Source organism: Phocoena phocoena, chromosome 14 (assembly GCF_963924675.1).
Source record: "Phocoena phocoena chromosome 14, mPhoPho1.1, whole genome shotgun sequence".
Lineage (NCBI taxonomy): Eukaryota > Metazoa > Chordata > Mammalia > Artiodactyla > Phocoenidae > Phocoena > Phocoena phocoena.
The window spans coordinates 89892845-89917416 of NC_089232.1; the positions used below are offsets into that span (position 1 = coordinate 89892845).

The following is a 24572-nucleotide window of genomic DNA, read 5'->3' on the forward strand; positions in this document are numbered from 1 at the left end:
TTAAAGTGCAGTTCCTAAACTCCCCCCTGACCTGCTGAATCAGACCCTGGGAGCAGCGTGGCCAGGAGTGCAGATTTTATCTCGTCTCTAATGTGATTCTCCTGTAGTCAGGCTGACCACACAAGACCTGGTCCAGAGGCCAGCCTTTGGGAACCACTGTCTGTTCATTACTAGTACCAGTTATTTCTAAAGGTGTTTCAGAGAATACCTGTCTGACGCAGACACTCACACGCAGACTAGCTCAGGCAGCTGCGGGCTGATCTCCCTCTTAGTGCACAACTCATCCTACATTAGAGAAACCGGTTTAATTTCTTAAGCCAGATTTTCTGAAGTTATTTAACAGACCTTTAAGGGTTGTAAAAATTTCTAATTTGTTGTTGTTATGGTAATAATACGAAGTGTTGTTATTTTGGCTCAGCCACTCCTCCCATCTTAAGAAAACAGCGCTTCATAGAGCCTTGCTCCTTGAAGGCAGGTGGCCACATCTGGGCATCACCCGGGAGCTTGTTAGAAACGCAGGACCTCAGGCTCCACTTCGGCCTGATGAATCAGAATCTGCATTTTTCACAAGCTCTCCGGTGAGTCACGTGCAAGTACAAGCTAGAGCAGCACGTGTAACACTTGGAGAAAATTCAACCAGAAAAGCTCAATTTTCTGTAGCTCTCTTCTGAAGCAGGAGACAGAAGACGTTTCTCAATATACAGCAGCATCTACGTGCATGTCAAGCTAGCCCAAGTTACAGATAAGCTGTATTTCCTACCATAAAAACTTTGGGGTATGGATTATTTCTCGTGGATTTTGTCCAGCAAAATTCTGCCTTGCCTTTATTCTGCTTCCAGTCAAAGGCCACCCGACTCCCTTTCACTGGGTGTAGCTCAGAAAATGAAAACCCGTTTACACAGCAGCCTGAATAAGAGCGAAGTCCCGCAGGGGTGCGGACTGTGTGTCTGATGGAAGCCAGGGAGGCCGCAGCTGCCAGATGACCAAGCCTCGTCCCTCCTTGGGATGAGTAGGGAGGGCCCATTACGCGTACATTAAAGCTAGGGAGGTGTATTACGTGATAGGAGATAAAATCTAAAAAATATTTTAAAACAAAATGCCCAGACCTTTAGACTTTCTTAGGCTGTGAGTTCACAGTCATCTGGTGCGAGGGGCTCTGAGACGTAAGTGAAACTCAATTTAGAGAGTAAATCTGCAATCAGTGCATCTACATTACAAATGAAGAGCTAATTGGACAATTATTCAGGGATTATTGGTATTTTAATGTCCCTGAATCTGGGTGGATAAGATATAAAAACACACCTGACATTTGAACTATGTTCATTTTAAGAATATACTTCTGTTATACCTAACGCTTCTGAGTAGTGCCACTCACTCTAACAGCACTGAGAATGGCGTGTGAGGCTGTTCTGCCAACAAGTGTCGTATAAACAAACCTACCTGATGTATAATGAAGCTGTCAGCATCAGTACCATGTGTTACCCTTTAGAACACGAGCTAAGGCACACTTAGGTGATGACCGTCGGAGAGAAGAGAGCCTTACTTCTAAACCTTGTTCAAGTACCAAGAGCTCCAGGAATGGTCTGTGTGTTACCCTCCTCGTGCTCTTGGTTGAACCGTCTCTGAGAGTCTGTTGTTAATTTAAATTTTGAAATGGCGTGCATAAGTGTATTAGAAATTTAGTGTTTCCTAGGGACACCTACAAAGCCTTTTTTGTGTATTTGAGTACACTGTCTGGTTTGACTTCCTTGACAGAATATGTGACTAAAATGATGGTAAATTAAACTACCTTAAAAGTAACATTGGGATCCAAGAATAATTTCCAATGTTTAGGCTTCCTTTGTTATTTGAAAGATGTACTATTGTGTAAATAAATCCACAGACTATAAGGCACTGTGTTTAGTGGTACCTATGTTAATAACCTTCCTGTTATGTAACAGACTTCCCTGAAATGTGGATAAACCAATATTCTGTAAATTGAATTATAGTTTCAGTGCACTGGTAGTTATGTGTTATTCGAATACTGATCAGATCACTTTATAAAGTCAAAACACGTTTTAAAGTGGCAAAATCATTGAATTTTCCTGGTTTTGAATCCAGATTTTCATATTACTAGAAGCCGAACTCAACAATGCGGCTCTACGTTCAAACGTCCTGCTGCAAACTGCATGTCGTCACTTTTGAAGTTTCTCCTTAATACTATGTAGGTCTTAATTTCTTTGAAATACTTTTGTAACTTGTAAAATTATAAATTATGTTGTAAATTAATTGAAATCTCCAAATTATTTGTCCTGCTACTAGATATCAGTACAGTCTCATCCCAGTGTCTCACTTCTTGTGTCCATTGCAGGATTCTGAGCGCCTGCCCTGTCGGTTAGGGCCGCCGAAGGCTTCAGGCGTCTCTGTCCTGGGGCGGTTTCCTCGCAGTTCCCTGTGCCGCTGAGGCTATAGGGAGGCCCTGGTCCCTGGGAAGCAAACCTGCGTGCACAGGCCTGCTGAGCTGTCACCTGCTGGGCGCTCACCTGTCTTCATGTTTTGCAGCACACGTCATTGCCAAAGCCAAGGGCCTGGTGGTCCTGTCTGCGATAAAAGCTGGGTTTCTGGTCACCGCGAGAGGTGGCAGTGGGATCGTGCTGGCGCGCCTTCCAGATGGAAGTAAGCTAGCCTCCCTTCACTGGGAGGGGCAGAGAATCCTTGTCCCTTTTTTGTTCTGTTTCTACTGTAAACAGGTTTTGTAGGGAGAGACAGGTTTTCCGGTGCCGCCTGGACTGCCTTCCTTGGGCCGCTCCCTCCGTTTTCTCTGTGGTCAACCGACCCGTGAGACTCAGAAAATCAGAAGATGGGGCCCCCCGTCTTTACACACTTTGTTGTCCTCCCGTGGAGCATATACTAAACACTGACACTGTATTTCTGTTGTTAAATATGCATTCCTAGTCCTCAGCTTCACCTTACAGTTGCTTTCTTTTGTTTTATGGAAGCTTTTCTCCCCCATTGTTCCTGCGTGGGATCTTAAAAACTAAAACATTTTCAAGAATACCGCCAGGGCAGAATCATATCAAGATCAGGATAATTTGGTTTTACTTCTGGGGTGAAATCTAATACTTGATTTTTCAGACATGACATCAAAACATGTTTGCTCGAATCCCAAGAACCAACATATATAATATTTAAAATGTGTGTGGGTGTGTCATAACCAACTAAAAGGCTTTTATATGAATTTTACATTTGCTGTTCAGTTATATAATTGAACACAGTTTTCTGTTAATAACTCTTTCTAGTGTAGATCATTTAATTTTACTTTGAGGGAGAACATGGGCCATCCACTGACAGGAGATACATCCGGCATTTGGGAGGCGCACAGCCCCGGAACTTGAGTCAGCAGGATTTGTTGTCCCCTGTGAGGCGTCCCCACAGCAAATGAGAGTTTGCCCCTGAGGTTGTGGTTCAGATTTCATAGCTCTGGGCTTGGCTACAAAACAAAAAGTGACAACATTCTCTTCTTCTCAAGAAAAGAAGCATTAGGCAAATTTTCACGGGCAGATCCCCAGCAGTACGACCAGACAAGTAGGCACACTCAAACCGAGTCCGCCGTGAGACGGGCTCTGCGTCTGCAAGGAGCCCCCGGCCCTGCAGGTCCGAATGGTCATGGACCGGCGACTGTCAGAAAAGGGGGAGGAGCCGTCAACACCTGGGGCTCCTATCAGAACCTCAGGTGGACCTTCCTACTTAGATACCTAAGTTTCTGTCTCCCATCTTCCCAAGTAGCTGCTGGTCACTCTTCAGAGGGTAATATAATATGTGCCCAGTGGGGCACAGCAAATCCCCAGACCCTGGCCAGGTGGGCAGTTTGTTTTTCTTTTAGAAATTAATCACTTTTAATAGTTTTTTTTTTTTAAAGATATTAGGGGTAGTTTATTAAGTAATTTATTTTTGCTGTGTTGGGTCTTCGTTTCTGTGCGAGGGCTTTCTCTAGTTGTGGCAAGCGGCGGCCACTCTTCATCGCGGTGCACAGGTCTCTCACTACCGCGGCCTCTCTTGTGGCGGAGCACAGGCTCCAGACGCGCAGGCTCAGTAGTTGTGGCTCATGGGACTAATTGCTCCGTGGCATATGGGATCCTCCCAGACCAGGGCTCGAACCCGTGTCCCCTGCATTAGCAAGCAGACTCCCAACCACTGCACCACCTGGGAAGCCCAGGTGGGCAGTTTTTAAACAGGGACAGTCCCTAACGTAGGAAGTGGAAAATAACTTTGAGATTATGAGACATTAATTTCTGTAATCAAAACCCCTCTAAGCCCAGATAGATTAGTTCTGGGTATATTCAAGCACTAGCCTGCCATCTAGAATACATGGTAGCAAGAAAAATTAGGCTTAGGTAGCTACTGGGCATTTTCAGAAAGTACTTCATCTAGACTATCCCACCCACCCCCCAATTTTTTTTTTCTAGACTTGTTTAGCACAACTGTGTCTAGATCAGGAAAGCTAGGCACACAATAATCCTGAAATGTACCATATCATGGCAAATGGAATTATTGTACTTAGTTTCCAAATGTAAGGATGTGTATCTTGTTAGAATTTTAATAATCTTGAATTTATAACCTATTTCTTGTGCTTCTACTAGGCACAAAGGGTGTCAAAACAGTTTTCGCCCTCCAGGATTTACCATAGAAACGGTTTAGTAGTATGTTACCCTTAGAAGCGATTATAATAAACTCTTTTGAATCCATTTGCTCTCTTATAGCTATGATAAAATGCTAACAAAAGACTGGAATTCCAGCTCAATTATTTTGTACAACATTAGGAATACTGATGGTTGAAATTATCAAATGCTATGTATATTTAATTGGTGAGAATTCAATAGTTTGGTATTATGCATGTTTGTAGGGAAAGATTAGAAAACACAGACTTGTGAGTCTATGAGGCTCATAATGAATAACTAACACCTTTCAAACCTTTTTAACTTAAAAAATTATAGGGCTTCCCTGGTGGCGCAGTGGTTGAGAGTCCGCCTGCCGATGCAGGGGACGCGGGTTCGTGCCCCGGTCCGGGAAGATCCCACATGCCGCAGAGCGGCTGGGCCCGTGAGCCATGGCCGCTGGGCCTGCGCGTCCGGAGCCTGTGCTCCACAACGGGAGAGGCCACAGCAGTGAGAGGCCCGCGTACCGCAAAAAAAAAAAAAAAAATATATATATATATATATATATTTATTTATTTATTTATTTATTAAAGAACATTTAAAAACATAGGCAAAAATGCCAAAATCTCATTATTTTAAGAAGAAACACTAGTAATTCATATTTTAGCATTTTTCCTCCCCATATTTATGTGCCAAGGAGTTTTAATATTAGAGTAATGTTTGTTTGTTTTTATTAGAATGGTCTGCACCTTCGGCCATCGGGATAGCTGGGCTTGGTGGAGGATTTGAACTAGGAATAGAGGTGAGTGGTGATGTGTGTACATACGACTGCCCTATTCTCTAAAAGCAACTGCTACGTGAAAGTCGAGTGATCTCCTACTGTTCCTGTTTAACCACCTATGGAAATCGTTCCCTTTTATTTTCTTGACTCTCTACCTGAAGCTGTGTAATGTTTATCATTTTTCTCCTTTGCCTTCATTGAGAGTAGAGTTTCTTTCATTCACCATCTCATCTCTTTCCATCTTTAGCACATCTGCAGAACACTTGTTCTCAGACCTGAAAACTACAATTGGCAGTTTATGGCTTCTGATTGCAGAGTCATGGGTGCAAACAACTCAATGCCATGTATCAACATTTGTGGCAAAATCCAGTTTGGTATCCCTAATGTTCAAACTACTTCCAATTTTTTAAGTAAAGATTGACTTTGTATTGTTTCCTTTTACAACTTTGCTGCTAATGATTTTGGTTTCTATCAAACGGACTAGAAATTATACCAGTACACACTTGTTTACAGAGGTCTCTCCCACAGGGAGCATCTACATGATATCAATCTTTCGTCTGCTGCTTTATTGCTAAGTGATTTGGTAAATCAAATCTCCTAATATTCCCCAATCATTTTCTTCTGAAATTTCAGTCAGTTCCTTCCTGAACTACCCTTTTATGAACTTGCTCTGTTGCCATAGCTTTAAATGCCCTCGGCCTTATTAGGAGGAAGTATTTCCACTGATTTTCATTTTTATTTGACCTTTACTTGCTGCTGCATAGATTCGTGATATAAAAAGAGGAACATATTTTAGTTTTGCTAACATGACTGCCTTTTGGTTGTATATTCAACCAAATCATGGCCTTCAGAAACATCGCACTCGTGTGGAAAGCGTATTTTCAGCATGTGTTATGCACCCCTGCTCACACGTCCTGGCGCTGTACCCAGGTGTCTCTCATCACTGCCCGCTGACCCCAGGCTTTGGGGCTCCATCTCAAAGAGCATTTGCTTATATTTGCCGTTTGTGGAAACTTTGAATGCCACTTACCCTCATGGCTGTGTAGAAATTAACTCTGGAATTCCATTTAAATACTGTACATGGAAGATAAGTATTAACTTTTAAAAATATCCACTTCAAGTAGAGATTAGAAGACTGTCCTAGGAGTTTGTGCCTCTTCAATAGGACCTGGCTTTGCTTCCCTGAGTGTAGCCATAAGGTTAGAGCTGTCGGTCACTTTTCAGTGCTAATGAGAGGCCGTGCTGGTTCCCCAGGAAGCATCTCAGACCTGGCCAGAAACATGCAGTTACCTTGGGGGTGCAGCTCTGACCCAGGATGAGCGAGGGAGCTTGGGGGTCGGCGGCCATGCACCCGCGGAGCTCCTGCGGCTGGATGCTCTTGTCGCCCCAGCTCCAGTTCCAATGAAGTGCAGCAGGCCCGTGGCCACCTCAGGCAGCGGGACCCATGCCCTCGAGTCTGCAGCCCCCCAGGCTGCCTGGGCTCCTCTCTGGCGTTCTTCTTCCGCCAGACGCTTGCTCCTAGTGGGATGGGGCGCTCAGCGCTTGCGCCAGTCTGGAGGTTTCCTTGCCTGGCCCTTACCTAGGTTGTGAGTCCTTCATACCTGCGCCCTCAGACTGGCCAAGTGTCAAGCACAAGTAGGCACCCAAAATAAATGTTTCTTTAAAGCACTGGCATCATCGGTTCAAACTATTAAATGTTTGTTGAATAACTTAATTATCTGCCATTCTGTTTTGGAATGGAATAATTAGCAATAATGGCTAACATTCTCATAAAACTCTCACATGTACTCTCATAGAATCATTTCCATACTGTGGCCATGCTGAGTGGCTGTCGCTGCCGTCATTGTGTAGATAACTGAGTTATGTGACGCCTCCAGCCGGAGAATGACAGGCTGGCCATTCAGAGGGAGGCCTCTGGCTTCCATGGGTGCTTGGGTGAGTCTCCTCGCTTCTAGTGCCCCAACTGGTTCTAACTGTAACTCCCACCCATATAACACGCCGTGGATTTCAGGGCACGGATGAGGTAGGCAGGGCGCATGTGATTCTTTTCAACGCACAGAGATGCTGAGCATCTTGCAGAGGTGGTGTGTGGTTGTCTCTCATTGGTTTCACTGGAGACAGAGCCTGAGACAGGGCTCGTGGTGCACGTGACTTACTGAGCAAATGTTCTGGGTGGGGGGGAAACTATAAGGGGCTAAGGGAAGCAGGACAGAGAAGGGGAAGAGTCCAAGCAAGGCCGTGGTTCCAGGTAAACTCGCCCTGGTCTGATGACAGGAGGAGAAGGCAGGTCTTACGACAGAGGCAAGGGGGCTGCCGTTTGGGGTCAGCTGCTCTCGCCACCTGGCAGCACGTGGGTGTGGTGTGTGGTGGCAGGGCTGGAGGGGACTGCAGCGCCCCCCATGGTAGGACCAGACCCCTCTCCTGGGCCCAGGACCCCCTGCGAGCTTCCGGCCCCCCCCCCCCCCGCCCCGCTGCCTCCCCCAGGTGGCGACCCCTTCGTTACACGTGGAATGCATACTTGACTATCAGGAAGTCTAGTTCTAGCTCCACTTTGGAAACTAGACCAGGAACGGTTCTGAAGGTATGTGAAGTTAGGGACGTGTACAGAATCTGTTGGCCTTCAGGAGCTTGGGCATTAGTTAAATATAGATTATGACACTGGTCCACTCATGAGAGCTGCTGAGAATTCCCAAGGTTGTATAACTCACACATACCCACCAAACACAACAATAACAGATGAAAGATTTAAAAGTCAGTGGAGTAAGGAAAGATAAGCTAAGACTTGGTTTAAACACCATTAAATTTTCTTTCCAGGACAATTATAGCAGAGCCCAAAGGTCTGAAAACCCTGATACCTTGGGTTATCCAACTGTTCGTTGTTTACCAAAAGCCAGAATCCACACTGGGCCATCAGATCACCCAAGGTTGTAATGTGAGAAAAATGACTCTGCTTTTTCCAGGAGAATTTGGATGAACCCTTTTCCTTTAATGATGAGGAAGGCATCTAGGCTTAAGTTGAGAAACTACTCTTTGAGATCAGAGTTCAGTTTCGAAGTCCCCTAAGATTGCTGTGCGAGGGGGGGGATCTGTTGGTGTGAGGAGAGGCAGGGGATGGGAACCCCTCAAGTTTGGGTCGAACATTGAGGCTGACGATGCCACGTACTGAGTAGGAAAGCTTACTGCTGTGCAAGGGGGGGATCTGTTGGTGTGAGGAGAGGAAGGGGATGGGAACCCCTCAAGTTTGGGTCGCACGTTGAGGCTGACGATGCCACGTACTGAGTAGGAAAGCTTACTGCCCACATGATGAGGCTTTCTGGGGAGTGAGACCGACTCCTGAGCAGAATGGCTTGAGAGATGGGAAAGAAGACCCTTCTATGGAGGCTAGGGGTGGGGCTGGGGGACGGGTCTCACTAGAACCACAGGAGGGGGCCCTGGGCTTTCTCGCCAGGTTGTCTGGATTTGGGGCTTGAAAGCTATCTCTTCGTTACAGGACGACAGCGTCAGGGACTCGGTGGCTTGGGTTCAAGGTGGGTAAACACTTGAGAGGGAGATGGGATAGTGCCGTGTTGGGGACAAGGTGTCAGGGGATGAGAAGCCCTCCGGTTCCTGAGAACATTTCTCCCCCAGCTTTTCCTGCATGATACTTGTATTTTTTAAAATTCTTTTTAAAGAATTGAGTTTAATTGTAAAACTCGCATTTTATTTACCGTTAACTGTATCTTAATGCGAACTTATTAAGAAGCCTTTATCAAATTCTTAAACGTCTGTCTTAACTGTTTATTTGCTCCGTTGCTCCGGTTTTCTTTCAGGAAATCTGTTTTGCTTTTTATTCTAAGCTGTGGAAATAAATCAAGAGCCGTAGTCAGTACCGCTGCTCTTCAAACTGTGGTGCTTTGGACCTGGTTGTCTCATCAGTCACGTCACCAAAGAACACGGGATTATCTTACTCTTATTTCAGGAGAACTGAATTGAGACTAGACATAAAATTAAAGGATTAAGTTATTTTCTTTATTGACTCATAGAGTTGTGCCTTACTTAACTACCCTAAGACGTACCACGTAGAAGGAGACATAACAACTAGAGTATCCACAAGGTCGCGGCTGGAGACTTACACCGAGTGTGTATACTCTAAGCATTACACAGTGATTTCATATGTGTTATCTTGAAAAGTACGTAAGATTTGGTTATATAATCAGTGAGAAACGCTAAATAATTCCGTATCATTCAGCATGGTGATCATCAGAAACTGTCCGTGTATAAAACGGAATTAACAGTTGACATGAGTCACAGTGATGTGTTTTGCATGCGTCAATTAGCCGGCATATGTGGTCTGTCCTACGGAACTTGAGTGTATTTTTTCATGAAGGGATTCATATTAAACTGTATCAGGAATTCCACTAGGCCCTTCCGAGTGCAGTCACATTTGGTAATAATCAGATTCTTCTGTCAGATGAAAGCAAAGATTTGAAAAATTTAAAGAACGGTATAAATGAAGTCATCTTTTAAACAGTAATCTGCTTGGCCTTTGCATATTTTATTGAGATGTGATGCCAGGGTTTACAAATGATTTCAACGCATCTTTCAAACAACCCTAGATTTGTGTATATGCGTATATACATGTATATACATATACCTATACGATTATATATACTTAGAAATCCGGTTACTATTATACCCATTTTACAGAGGAGATTGGGGCTTTGAGCCACTCAATCATTTGCCCAAGGTCACACAATATGCCAGGGGCAGAAGTGGAATTAACACCCAAATGGTTTCCATTTTGAGCCCAGATTCCCAGCGCCAGGCCCTCAGGCCTTCAGTTCTCCGGCACTTGACACACGTGCTTGACCTCCACGTGGTTCAGGGGGCAGGTCCTGCCGTGGACTTTAACCATGAAGAGGCCAAATGGAGCCAAGATGCCGCAGGTGGCCCGGTGCTGCGAAGAGGAGCTGGGTTGAAAGTCTGGCCTCCCCAGCCGGCGCCTCTCTGCGGTCGTGGGGTGAGGGGCCGTGGCCTGGGCACCCTGCGCCGCCTCACCGGGGGGTCCCGCCCCAGAGGAGGCGAGTCTGAAGAACACGCCCTGTCCACAGCGACCTGCCCAGAGCGTGGAGACTCGCTCCAGCTTTGCTTTTACTTGGAGGATTAACCATGGTAATAGGCATAACTACTGGTTAACTAATCTTACTACTGGTGTTCTGCGCTTTGGGGCGGCTTCTGCTTGGGGGTCGCGTGGCCCTGCAGGGGCGCCGGTGGCGACCAGACTCGGGCCCCCGGACCTTCCAACCTGTGTGTGACCTGTTCACGTGTCACTAGGACACGTCACTCAGCCTCACTAACCCGCGAGGCTGCTGAGAAGAAGTCGATGCCTGGAGACCTCACACCACGTGCTCGATGCACGGTGAGTGCCCGGAGGCCTGCGCTCTGATTACCGGCGGGAGGTTAGCGGCTCACATCTGCAGCTGAAAATACAGCACGGCTCTGCTTTCAACTTTCTTTGGCTACATTGAAATTCTTGCTACATTACATATCGTATCTTGGGTTTTAGTAAACATATATTTTAAATGATATTTAGACATTATTTTTAAAATAAATGGCTGTCTACATTTCAGGTATCGGATCTGGTAATAATTTTGAATTATGACAGAGCAGTAGAAGCTTTTGCAAAAGGTGGTAACCTAACACTTGGAGGGAATTTGACTGTGGCAGTTGGGCCCTTGGGAAGGTGAGTACGCTGAAATCCCATTTGAACAGCTCTTGGATAGTAAAGGCTTTAAAACTACATTGTTTATCATTAAGAGAGACGAATTAAAATGACAGACATTTATGATTTACACGTGCCCCAGAGGGTTTGAGGCTGCTTACAAATAAGAAATATACAAAACACAGCCATTGTGATAAAATGAGAAAATCTGAAACTAAAACACACAAAAAGAAATTAAATATTTCAGAACTGCAGGCTGTTGTATCTACCGGAATCAACATAAAATTCACCTTTAAGCTTTGAAGGAGCCAGGTCGAGTCAATTTTAATTAACTGAGAAAGGATGGCATTGATCAGGGAAAAAAAGGGTTTTTTTTTTCAAACTAAATTATGAAAAATTGAAATGGAAGTGTTTTACTCGAGTGATGTTTACAATACTTACAGTGTATTTTCCTTCTCTATTAATAACTATTCTTGAGTTAATTGAGCAATTAAATATTTTAAACCCAGACTGTTTATAGAAGCTACTCAGTAAAATCATTTAAAAATGTTTCTAAGTTCCATGAAAATACTCACTGTAAAAAGAACCACAGTCTTTTACTCTTGAGGTGTGTTTCCCTGTTTTAGGGAAGGAAGACAATATGGGCAAGTATCAGCTGTACGTGTGTTCTCCACGTGCATCACACTGCTACAACCATCTGGCCTGCTGTGTACTTGCCATGAGCTGTCCGTCCTCTAGATCCCTCTGAACACACCTAGCTTAGGCCAGCAGGAAGTAAAATATGTAAAATGATTGAAGCTGGGGATGGGGTTGGTGGTGTGATGAACTGGGAGATTGGGATTGACATATATATACTAATATCTATAAAATAGGTGACTAATAGGAACCTGCTGTATAAAAAATAAATAAATAAAATTTATAAAAAGAGAAAGCCCTATGGACGTGACCTCATTAAATATTCAATAAACAATATTTCTTCCCCCCCCAAAAAAATGATTGAAGTAAGTGCAGAGCAGTATCCTTCTTTTGGGTTAGAAGTGCAGTGCCCATCAGACGTCTTCAAGTGAACATGCTCACAGTTCTGTGACGCAAAGCCTTCTGTTTTGCAGGAATTTAGAAGGAGATGTCTCCCTAAGAAGCTCGGCTGCTGTCTTTACTTACTGCAAGTCAAGAGGCCTCTTCGCTGGCCTGTCTTTAGAAGGTAGCTGTTTGATTGAGAGGAAAGAAACTAACCGAAAGTAAGTGCAAGGCAAATCATTTTAATTGATTTGAAGAACGTGCGATGAGAAAATAATACTTTGTAGACTCATGTAGTTCTTAAGAGTATACAGAGTACCTTTGTACAGGCAAGTCTGTTGGCACCATTTTTCCAACGGCATTTGCTCACTTTGTGTCTGCATCACATTTCGGTAATTCCTGCAATATTTCAGACTTTTTCATTATTACTACATTGGCTATGGTGATCTGTGATCAGTGACCTTTGGTGTTACTATGGTTATTGTGTGGGGCACCAGGAACCGCACCCCTATAGGATGGAGAACCTAATCAGTAAACGTGTGTGTATTCTGATGGCTCCTCGGACTGGCTGTTTCCACTCACCACCACCCCCTGCCCCCACGTTTCTGTCCCTCTCCTCAGGCCTCCCTATTCCCTTAGACACAACAATATTGAAATTAATAACCCTACAAAGACCTCCAGGTGTTCAAGTGAAAAGAAGAGTTGCACGTCTCTTACTTTAAATCAAGAGCCAGAAATGACCAGGCTTAGTGAGGGAGCCACGTCAAAGCCAGGATGGGCCGGAAGCTAGGTCTCCTGTGCCAAACAGTTAGCCGAGCTGTGAGTGCAAAGGAAAAGTTCTTGAAGGAAATCACAAGTGCTCCTCCAGTGAACACACAGATCATAAGAAGGCGAAACAGCCTTATTACTGCTCCGGAGAAAGTTTTAGTGGTTTGGATTGAAGACCAAACCAGCCACAACACTGCCTTCAGCCAAAGCCTCATCCAGAGCAATGCCCTAATTCTTTTTAATTCTGTTCAGGCTGAGAGGCAAGGAAGCTGCAGAAGAGAGTGTGAAGCTGGCAGAGGGTGACTCATGAGGCTGAAGGCAAGCAGCCGTCTCCATAACATCAAAGCGCAGCGTTCCTCATGAGAGGTTTCCTATTGTTAGGCTCAGCCTTTGTCTTTCTTCCATAAGATAGAGACCAATTTTGATTTAAAAAATGCAAGATTTGGAAGTACCCTAACAGGTGACGAGGAACTTCCACTTTAACTGGCATCTGGCTAATTTTTCCCAAAACTGCTCTTCTGTATTTCCACGAAAGTATGTCTAATTGCCCAGAAAAAGATAAAAAGCTAAGACTGAGAGGACTAATTCTAGAACCTGGCAGGAATCCCACTAATAGTGACCCTGACGGGGCTGCCTCAGCTGGTGGTGGACACACGTCTGCCGCTTACAGCAGACTTGAGAGAAGCTGAGTACCAAGTCTGCGGTGCCCGTTTACCCAGAATCCCACAGCACATGCAGAAACATTCAGTGCAGACCCCAACAACCAGAAAATAGGAGGAATGGGGGGATTCTTCAATTTCTCCATCTTGTAAAGTCAAGAGAAATGTTTTTACTTCTGGTTTTACTAATTTGAGAAATTTAAGTTAAGAATGCTTTTAGAAATTTGTGATTCTAGGCCTTTGGAAGATTTTCCAACTAAAGTTCACCTAAATCCTGGATAAACTAAAACAAATATACTTCTTAATCAGTTGCAGGGCTTCTAAACATGCAAGGCAAATCCTTACATAATTTTGATACAAATAAATGTTTTAAGGAAGCTATATGTTAGCACCATTTTTATAAGAAACTTAAAAAGTAAAAACCTATAAAGATGTATAGGTATGTGATTGCAATTATATGTGTATTAGTGTTTATATAAATATATGTTTATTATATGCATTTGTATATAAATATTCTATATATGTTTGTATGATGTGCTTTTATATTATTGGGAAAAGGATATAAATATCAGACCATTTATGGTGATTGCCTCTAGAGGTGAGCTTGGAGAGGTGAATTTAGAGGCTTTAACATGGGTTATGGTTTGTAGTTTGTGTTTGAAAAGTAGTATCTATGAAGTGCTATACGTGAGTAAATCACACACACATACACAGTTGTGCGTCCTACATTTAACTCTAGAAAAGATCTATGTCTGCAAAAGAAATGTTCTTAATATATTTCTTATTAGATTTTATTGTCAAGACATTCGAGCTTATGACATTTTATTTGGAGATATACCACGGCCTGCTGAAGCAGAAGATCTTTATGAAATTCTTGATTCTTTTACTGAAAAGTATGAAAATGAAGGACAACGAATCAATGCAAGAAAAGCAGCACGGGAGAGGAAGAAGGCTTCTGTAATCATGCTTGGTTTTTATATTTTTCTTAGTAGCCACAGAAAATTTCTTTATATAGAACATTCTATCCTTGATATCACGTTTCTAATAGCCTACTACACTTCCCTTTTAATTTCATTAACATAAAGTTCTTGTGAAAATGTCATAAAACCTTGACAGTCATCTATGCAAATTTCAGGAAGAAACATGGTTCTCCGTGATTGCATTTCTGCAAGGATAGAATTTTATAATATTAATTAATAATACTAATAACTGCCACTAGCCAGGGGCCTTGACGTGCAGAGGGTTTTGTGCGCCTCGTTCATCTAGTTCCGCATCTTTCGGAGCCGCGTGGCCCTTTCCTGGTCAGCGCATCGCTCTGCTCCACCTGCGCGGTGTCAAAGGTGCCAGGATGAGGGAAGCTTCCGGTTATAGAAGCGCGCCCCCAGCCGTCACCCGCGTGTTGTCCAGTTCAACCAGATGTGGCCCAGAGCAGTACGTGTGCTCTGTTAATGAGTGCATAGGATAACGTTTGCCGTGTACACCCACTGGGGGCGGGGCGGGGGGAAGCCTTATATGCTCCTAAGTGAAAACAGAGTTTTAAAATCACATGCATTTTTTTGTTGTTGTCTTTCCTCCCAGGCTAAAGAATTGCCTTCAAAACCATTGTCAAGACCACAGCAATCGTCTGCACAAGTACAGCTGAATTCTGGCTCTCAAAGTAAATATTTGTGTTGCAATTCAAATACATTTATAATTAAGTAATCGTGAAATATTATTAAGAAATCAAGCTACATTTAATGATAGATCTAAAGTCATTACTTTAGTGTCAAATAGAAGAACTAATGAGTATTAAAGAGAGAAAAACAAATGCTCGGTCTCTTCTAAACACACAAGGCAAATTGTCATTCCTGTAATTTGTGAAAATGTCTATTCTCATTCAGAAAATGCTTTTTCCAATTCACAAAGTGATTTATCTTTAAAGTTTTTCTTTTTTTGTCATTTCTTCCAAAGACTATTATCCTGCTAATTTGAAATGGAAACAAAATAAGGCTATTTTTTTCATATACACATAGATTTATATTTCTGAATATTAATTTGACCATACATTCTTGGGAGCTCAGGGTTTCATAAGGTGGTTTTAAAATAGGATAAATTCGTAAAGCACCAGGCTTTTGGCCTTTACACCTCTTTCCATCACTCATTTTTATGACAGTCACTCTTGGAATTCTGCTTTTCATGTATAGAGGTTACCAGTAAATAGCAATATATTAAAGTGGGCAATGTTTCATGTAATAATTAACTGTTCTGCAGCTGGCTTTGGACTGTGGCTTTTGAGAGCACAGTGATGAATCTAACTTACCTCTTGCCTTTAAAGAACTTTCCTTCTAGCAGCAGAGATATCACAGGTGGAAAAGTAACTGCCAGTACTGGAAGGAAGTACAGTTGACCCTTGAATAATGCAGAGGTTAGGGACACCAACCCCTCATGCAGTCAAAAATCCATATATAACTTTTGACTTCCCCAAATAGCCCATTGCTGACTGGAAGCCTTACTGGTAACATGAACAGTTGATTAACACGTATTTTGTATGTTATATGTGTTACATACTATATTCTTATATAAAGTAAGCTAGAAAAAATATTATTAAGAAAATCATAAGGAAAAGAAAATACATTGATCGTACTTTACTGTATTTATTTATACCGTAAGTTTACATTGTCTGTTTACAAGATGAATTGTCTGTCAGTACATACATCAATATTGTCTCATATGATACAAAAAACTGTAAATGTTATATGTATTACTAACACTAGACATAAAAAGTGAAAAGATAATAGAAAAAGAAATTCGTATTTACAGGTATAATGATTCATGCATTGATGAAAAAGAAGCAGCAATATGACTGCTTCACGGTAGCCTAGCCTGTACGCTAATGAGTGAGAAGTTATGAAATGTGGATGGCACACAGTATTACAGCCATACTGATAATACAGTATTAGAAACATTGTTACATTTTTTAAAAACCACTTTCATGCGATGAAGACTGATAGTTTCTCCAATTATGAGAGAGAGAGAGAGGGACATACAGTACAGCAATGTAATCCTTTGAAAGCCAAGTTCTAAAACAGTAAGAAAACTAACACATTATTAATTTTGTATTAAATACGACTTACCTTATGCCTATGTGAGAATAGGCTATCCACTTCTATACGAGTCTTGCCCAGGATGTTCCACACGGTGAACGCTTAAGCGATGATGGTGATAACACAAAGACGTCCCGTACAATTATTAGATTTTCACATGCGGACATTCACACGTACACCACAGAAAAGTTTATTAACCGAACAGCATGCTGGTTATTTACTGTTCATTAAGTGGAGGCGGATCCTCATAAAGGTCTTCATCCTCCTCCTGTGCGTGTTGAGCAGGCTGGGGTGGGGGAAGGCTCGTCTCAGGGGTGGCAGAGGTGGGGGAGGGGCGGGGGAGGGGGAAGCAGGCACACTCAGTGTAACTCCATGGAAATACATCGTAATTTCTGACTGTTGTGCTTTTTCATTTCTCTACAAGTGGGTCTATAGGATCCCAGTCCTCCTTCCACTTGCTTTACTTTCAGTGCCCATATCCTACAAGTTAAAAGCAGTCTTGAATAATCAGAACCCTCTTCCGGATTGTCTGATGTCAGTTTGTTTCTGGCACTGCTTCTGCGTCTTCTTCCTCATCGTCTGGCACTGGTTCAGAAGCTCTCATCTCCATCTAGTCATCTTTTGTTAATTCCTCCAGTGTGGCGTCTATTAGCTTTTGAAATTCTCCAAGATCTGTATCTTGAAACCCTTCACAGCAACCCCCGCCCCCATCTCCTTGGCCATATCTACGAGCTATTTCATGATTTCCTCGATTGGCTCTGTTGTAAATCCTCTGAAGTCATGCACGACATCTGGAACAGTTTTCTCCAGCAGAAGTTTATTGTTTCAGGCTTGATGGCTTTCATGACTTTTCCTATAAGCAATAGCATCTCCGGTGGCGTAATCCTTCCGGACTTTCCTAATGTTCTTTCTATAGGCGTTTTCTTCCATAGCATCAACAGTTCTTTCCGTAGAGTACCATGTGTGATGAGGGCCTTTAAAGGTCTTGATGATCCCCTGATCTAGAGGCTGGAAATACAGACGTTGTGTTTGAGGCCAAGTACACAACTTGGTGGTCTACTCATGGAGTTGAACTCACGGGGCTCTGGGGGGCCAGGGGCATTGTCCAATATCAAAAGAATTTAAAAGGCAGTCCCTTACTGGCAAGGCACTTCCTGATTTCAGGGACCAATCCAGCAAAAGGATTCTCACGATCCAAGCCTTCTTTCTGTACAACCAAAAGATGGGCAGCTTGCGTTTATCTTTTCCCTTCCAGGTTTGGGGTTTAGCAGTTCTGTAGATGAGGGCAGTCCTGACCATAAACTCCACTGCCTGTGCACAAAGGAGCAGAGTTGGTCTATCCCTTCCTGCCTTAAATCCTGCTGCTCGCTTTTCTTCCTTCCTAATAAATGTCCTTGGTTGCATTTTTCTTTCCCAGAATAGGGTCATTTCATCTGCATTAAAAACCTGTTCAGGCAGACGTCCTCTCTCCTCAGTGATTTTCTTAATGGCATCTGGGAACTTGTCTGCTGCCTCTTGGTCAGCAGAAGGTGCTTCTCCTGTTATCTTGAGAGTATTTAAGCAGATAATTTACTAAAATGATCAAGCCAGCCTTTGCTGGTATTTAATTCTCCAGCTTTAGATCCTTCACCTTCTTTTTGCTTTAAGCTCTCATATAATGACTTTGCTTGTTCTCAAATCATATTAGAGTCGATAGCAATCCTGCACCCACATAAAAACTGCATTTTTAATACAAGATAAAAAGATATTTCACCAAAGATGCAAAAGGTTTATGTGCCTCTCGGTGTAGCTGCAGCAACAGCTTCATGAATTTCCTTTTCTTTTAAAAGAATTTTTTTTTTGATGTGGACCATTTTTAAAGTCTTTATTGAATTTGTTACAATATTGTTTCTGCTTTACGTTTTGGTTTTTTGGCCACGAGGCATGTGGGATCTTAGCTCCCCAACCAGGGATCCAACCCGCAACCCCTGCATTGGAAGGTGAAGTCTTAACCACTGGACTGCCAGGGAAGTCCCTCCTTTTCATTTTTTACAGCGGTTCTTACACTGAATTTATTTATGTTGGAATAGTGGGGAGCTGCAGCTGCAGACCTCGATTTACAGTATACATCAAGCAGTTCAGCTTTTGCTTGTAATGACTTTTCTCTGCTTCTTGGAAGCACTTCCAGGACCACTAGTGGCCCTTTGTATGGGTCCCATGGTGTTATTCAAGGTTTACGGCATCATAGTAAATACAATGGAAAATACGCCAGAGCCATGAAAGAGAACTTACTGCAGTGATACACAGTTTACTGGAGAGATTGCTCCCCATGTGGAGATGATCGCTTGCAGCACTCAGCTCACCGTAGCGCTCTAGCAACAGGAGGTGCTGCGCTATTACTGTAGTGCAGTGTGTACATCTGCGTACGCACAGTAAGTATGTTCGTTTATGCACTTACGAGTTAATACTGCAGCCTTACACTTGTTTACATTTCTCTCCACTGCAAATCGTGCCGTGTGTGGTCTATAAGTGTGTGTGTCCATAAGTTTTGATAATTTTAACTTTCAGTAAAAGATTTGGGTATATTTTATCATAGCAAATGATAAAATAGACTAGTTTCTACATACATTCCATGCATTCATGACACACCTAACTTTGTCTTAATTCTTTTGATATTTCTAGGTTGTGCATTTCATCTGTGAGTTTTTTCAAATTGTGGCAAATCTCAGACAAATTTTCAAAAGTATTTATCGGAAAAAAACCACGTATAAGAGGACCCACACAGTCCAAACCCATGTTATTCAAAGGTCAACAGCGTATGATAAGTTCTGGGAGGAGGGGACTGTAAGTGTCAAAGCGCTGCCGAGGGCACGAAGCCCGTTCTGCCCCTCCCCCTCCGTGCTCTGTATCCATTTGCCCAGTCTTCATGCTGGAAGGAAGTACAGTTGAGAATTGGGCGTGAAACATGACTCATAGCCCTTATATTGATTCCTGGCTGTGCCTTTAGCTTAAATTCACCCCTTCCAGGACGATCCTCAGGAACGAGACCTATTCTTCTTTATTACCCACCCCCGCCCCCCGCCCTAACAACTTACTCTGTATCCCATTCTCTTGGGATGCTGCTTTCTTCTATCAAATGGGATAGTCTATTTTTCATTCATGTTGTGGTGATTAATTTGTTTACACTCTTATTTTCAGTAGCAAGATGTGAGAGTGTTCAATCTATTTTTATTGATGTTTTAGATCTGAGTATTACATAAAATTTGACCCATCTGTATACTTTAAAATGCATAGTGTTGGGCTTCCCTGGTGGCACAGTGGTTGAGAGTCCGCCTGCCGATGCAGGGGACACGGGTTCGTGCCCCGGTCCGGGAAGATCCCACATGCCGTGGAGCGGCTGGGCCCGTGAGCCATGGCCGCTGAGCCTGCGCGTCCGGAGCCTGTGCTCCGCCGCAACGGGAGAAGGCACAGCAGTGAGAGGCCCACGTACCGAAAAAAGAAGAAAAAAATACATAGTGTTTCTAAAATTTCCTTGCTAAGAGAATAGGTATCTGTATCGTGCTAACATAAAAATCCTGTTCATCCTCAATATCAATCCTTGTCAGTGTAGATTAAAAAGCTACTTACCTTATCTCAAGAAGCTCCTCTCACCTGACAATGGAAAAATCTTGGAAGATTTGTTTCTCTTGCATATTCTTCCTGAGCATGTATTTTAAAATCTCACCATCATCTTTGGTCACTGGATCCCCTACCCTAGCCAGCCTTGGCTTGTCTGTTTCCCACAGTGATCTCGTGTCTTCTGATCTGTCGATCTGTGTCGGCAGGGGCTGCTCTCCCTATTTTTCGCAGTGTCCTTGCCAGCTCACCTTCTTGCCTGTGCACGTTTCTGCAAACTCAACTCTATTCACTATGTGTCCTTGTGAATACTCTCCTTCTCCCTTGACTTTTTAGCTGCGTTATTTGTTGCTCGATTCCTATTGTTTTCACATGCGCATCACCTTTTCTCATGCAGTGTATCATTCCCAGTTGCGAACACCCATTTTTTATTCAATAAAAGGAAAATTTTAAACTAGTATCTATTTTCAACCTTTTATTTTAAACATGACCTATTCCTAAGTTCTTTATTAAAAAATGAAATCTTAATTTTTTATATATCCTCACATATATAATTTTATATAAGTATATACGTGGTTCATAAATATGGTTTTTGAAAGCATAGTTTTTTCTTTTTCTTTTAGGACTCATTCTCTTTTTCCCATTTCTCCTATCTTAACTTGCACGGCACCCTCTTCCATACTCATCCCAGCGCACCCATGTGAACGACAGGAGTGATATTTTTCTCCATGTTTCTATATTCCGACACGTGGGCACATGTGCAAACACGTAGATACGCACAGGCAGAATATTTTGCTGTTGTCTCACAGAAATGCTGTCTTATTATTTATGCTTTACTATAGCTTGTTTGTTTGTGGGTTTTATTTGTTCCTTTTGCTCAGCAACACCTCATGGAAATCCCTGAATCAACTGATACAACTCTAATTAATTCTTTTTAAAGGCTATTTAACATTCCATCGTGTAGATGTGCATATTTTATTCAGCCACTCTCTTACTGATAGATATTAACTTTCAGTTTTTTTTCCCATGCTGAGCAATGCCACAATTAATATCTTTTAAAGTTAAGTTGTCTACAACATTGGCACTTTTAAAAAGATAATTACCAGGAACGGACATGACAGGTCAAAGGATATATTTTTAAATTTTTAACAGATTTAGTAGCTTGCTTTTTAAAAGTTTTTACTACTGCAGAGTCTCATTAGCCATTCCCCACCATATGCACTCCCCACCATGTGCACCCCCATCATATACCTACACTCCCTGCTATGTACACGCCCATCATATACCTACACTCCCTGCTATGTACACGCCCATCATACACCTACACTCCCTGCTACGTACACGCCCATCATATACCTACACACCCTGCTACGTACACGCCCATCATACACCTACACTCCCTGCTATGTACACGCCCATCATATACCTACACTCCCTGCTATGTACACGCCCATCATATACCTACACTCCCTGCTACGTACACGCCCATCATATACCTACACTCCCTGCTACGTACACGCCCATCATATACCTACACTCCCTGCTACATACACGCCCATCATATACCTACACTCCCTGCTATGTACACGCCCATCATATACCTACACTCCCTGCTATGTACACGCCCATCATACACCTACACTCCCTGCTATGTACATGCCCATCATACACCTACACTCCCTGCTATGTACACGCCCATCATATACCTACACTCCCTGCTATGTACACGCCCATCATACACCTACACTCCCTGCTACGTACACGCCCATCATATACCTACACTCCCTGCTACATACACGCCCATCATATACCTACACTCCCTGCTATGTACACGCCCATCATACACCTACACTCCCTGCTATATACACGCCACACCGTAACATTCCTCACCATATTCATTCCTCATCACTGTTAGTGTTGGAGTGTCTTGAAGTGTTTACGAGTCTGAGGGTTGGTTATATCTCCTTGTTAATTGGATTGTTTTTGTCCCTATTAGTGATTTAAATACTTTTTCATACTATTGCTGGTGTTTGGAATTTAATCTTGTCTGAAAAGTCTCTTTGTTTCATTGGTTAATTTTTTGCTATTGGAATATTTGTTGCATTTTCAACTTGTAGTAATGCTTTGTATATTAAGGGCTTTGTCATTTGGATGACAGTTTTTTTTTTCTACATGTATCATTTGTCTGTTGATCTTATTTCTCATGTATTTTACTATATGAAAGTTTTAATTTTTATGCAAAAATATATCTGTCCCCTATTTTCATAGGTTTGTATTTTTTAGTCATGGTTAAGGACTTCCCTCCTATACAAGATTGCATTCATGGTATCCTAAATTTTCTTGCAGTGTTTTTTTTTTTTTTTTTTTTTTTTTCTTGCAGTGTTTTATTCTTTCAGTTACTGGATACTTACTCTTCATATACTTTAAGATCATTTTACCAATACTCCCCTCGACCCCCAATATGCAATTCTAGTTGAAGTAATATTATGTACTTACATGAATTCTGTGATTTTTTGATATTAATTACAATAACATTACATATATAAGTTAATAAACTTGGCATTTGTATGATAATCTTCCTATTTTATGCTTTCCATTTGTTGAGATATTATTTTGTCTTTCCTAAGATTTCATAGTTTCTGTGCCTTTCTTGTTAAATTTATTCCTAAATACTTTGTGATTTTGGTTTGCTGTGTTGAATGGAATGTACTTTCCCATTTATATTTCAGAGTGCTTATTTTAATAGTTGAGAAAGTCTTAATTTGCATATATTTTGTCTTATATATGGTCACCAACCCCAAATCTCTTGTTTATAGTCAGTTGTTAAAAATAGATTCTCTGATATTTGTACCCTCTTCCCCACCTTGCCAATGCTTATTTCTATATTTTTCTGTTCATAAACTTCCAACACCACTGGCCTTCAAAGTGGTGTACCTCTGTCCTTAGGGGGAACACAGAGACTGCGAAAGGGCACCTGGGCATAGGTAATTTAAGAGATACAGTTTACAGATGACCAGTTTCCACACGTGTTCTTTCTTAAAGCCAGAGTCCAAGTGAGAACATGACGTGCAGGTTACCCTCTCTGTCTTCTATCCTTTCACAGTAGTTTTTTTTCACACTTGAATAAGAAAAGCAAACCCCAAACCATCTTAATCATACTACAGTACATTGTCCCCAAAATGTAAGAACAATGATCCAGTGTGAAGTACGGATGTTAATGTTGGTATAGTTAGTTAAGTCTGATGAACAGTAAATACTTTGTAGATTAGGTGATTTACTTTTTTTTTTTTTTTTTTTGCTTTCAACAAAGCTAAAGAGAGACCTAATGGCACTGTTATCTTAATTTATAATAAGAATAGTAATTAATATTATCATTATATATTATTTTTAAAATCACATAGCTACTTATCACCAAAATAAAAAATTATAATAGTAATAGTTTATTATTTCATAAGTAATATTTTATTATTGCTATTGTTTTGATGATAGATCACTATGCGATTTTTTTTTTACCTCTATCTTAGAAGGGACATAAAAAAATTCTGTTACATTCCTATAAAATATCTCTTTCTTGCCCTCTCTAGTTTTTATAACAAACAGCTTTCTTAACACCTAACACCTATATCTTTAAAAAAGAACACTGAAATACAATTTTAGGTTGAAACTATGTCATTCCAGAAATAATACTCATCCTCTGTATATGAACTAATTTTTAAAAGTCGTGTCCACTCACTGAGATGCATTTCAAATAACCTTTTACTTTCCTGTTTAGTAAACTAACAAATTCATACTATATTAAAGTTTTGATCAATGTGTGCTAATAATTATTATGATAACTCAATCTATAAGAAATTATTTAATAGATGATCGTGTTACATAAAATACAATTTTAAAAGTAAATTTATGTACAAATTTGTGTTGTAGACACATAAAGTACAAGATTAATACATTGCTAGAAAATCTTTGGGACAAATTAAATGAAAATATGATTTGAAGGTTAAAAATGAAAAACGTCTTGTTGATTTTCTTTAATGAATGCTGATGGGTTCAGATCACTATCGTATTTAGATCCTTTTATCACAAAGGGAGTGATATGAATGTTTATAAGTAATTGATATTGAAATATGCTAAAAAGTACACCTTCAGCTTACAGTTAACGATTTTAGGTATCAATTTAAAAACATACAAGGGAATATTTGCTGTTTAAAAATTACTTTAACATTAAGCAAGCAAGAACGTCTGAAAATCACTGGCTTGGGGATTACGCTTCCGTTATTCAGGTATTTTCTGCAAAAAAAAGGTGTCTGCATTTTGCACGAATGTGTAATTGCAAGG

General features: G+C 41.7%; 1 protein-coding gene across 1 annotated transcript in view; it reads left to right on the forward strand.

The window, feature by feature from the left end:
- The window catches only part of SH3YL1 (SH3 and SYLF domain containing 1), a 48281-nt gene that overhangs the window by 15798 nt on the left and 7911 nt on the right, over positions 1–24572 (forward strand). Inside the window, exons 3-8 of the mRNA XM_065891215.1 lie at positions 2542–2655; positions 5372–5436; positions 11025–11137; positions 12226–12354; positions 14349–14517; positions 15139–15217. Of these exons, the coding sequence (XP_065747287.1) occupies positions 2542–2655; positions 5372–5436; positions 11025–11137; positions 12226–12354; positions 14349–14517; positions 15139–15217 (669 nt within the window). The remainder of the gene's footprint in view (positions 1–2541; positions 2656–5371; positions 5437–11024; positions 11138–12225; positions 12355–14348; positions 14518–15138; positions 15218–24572) is intronic.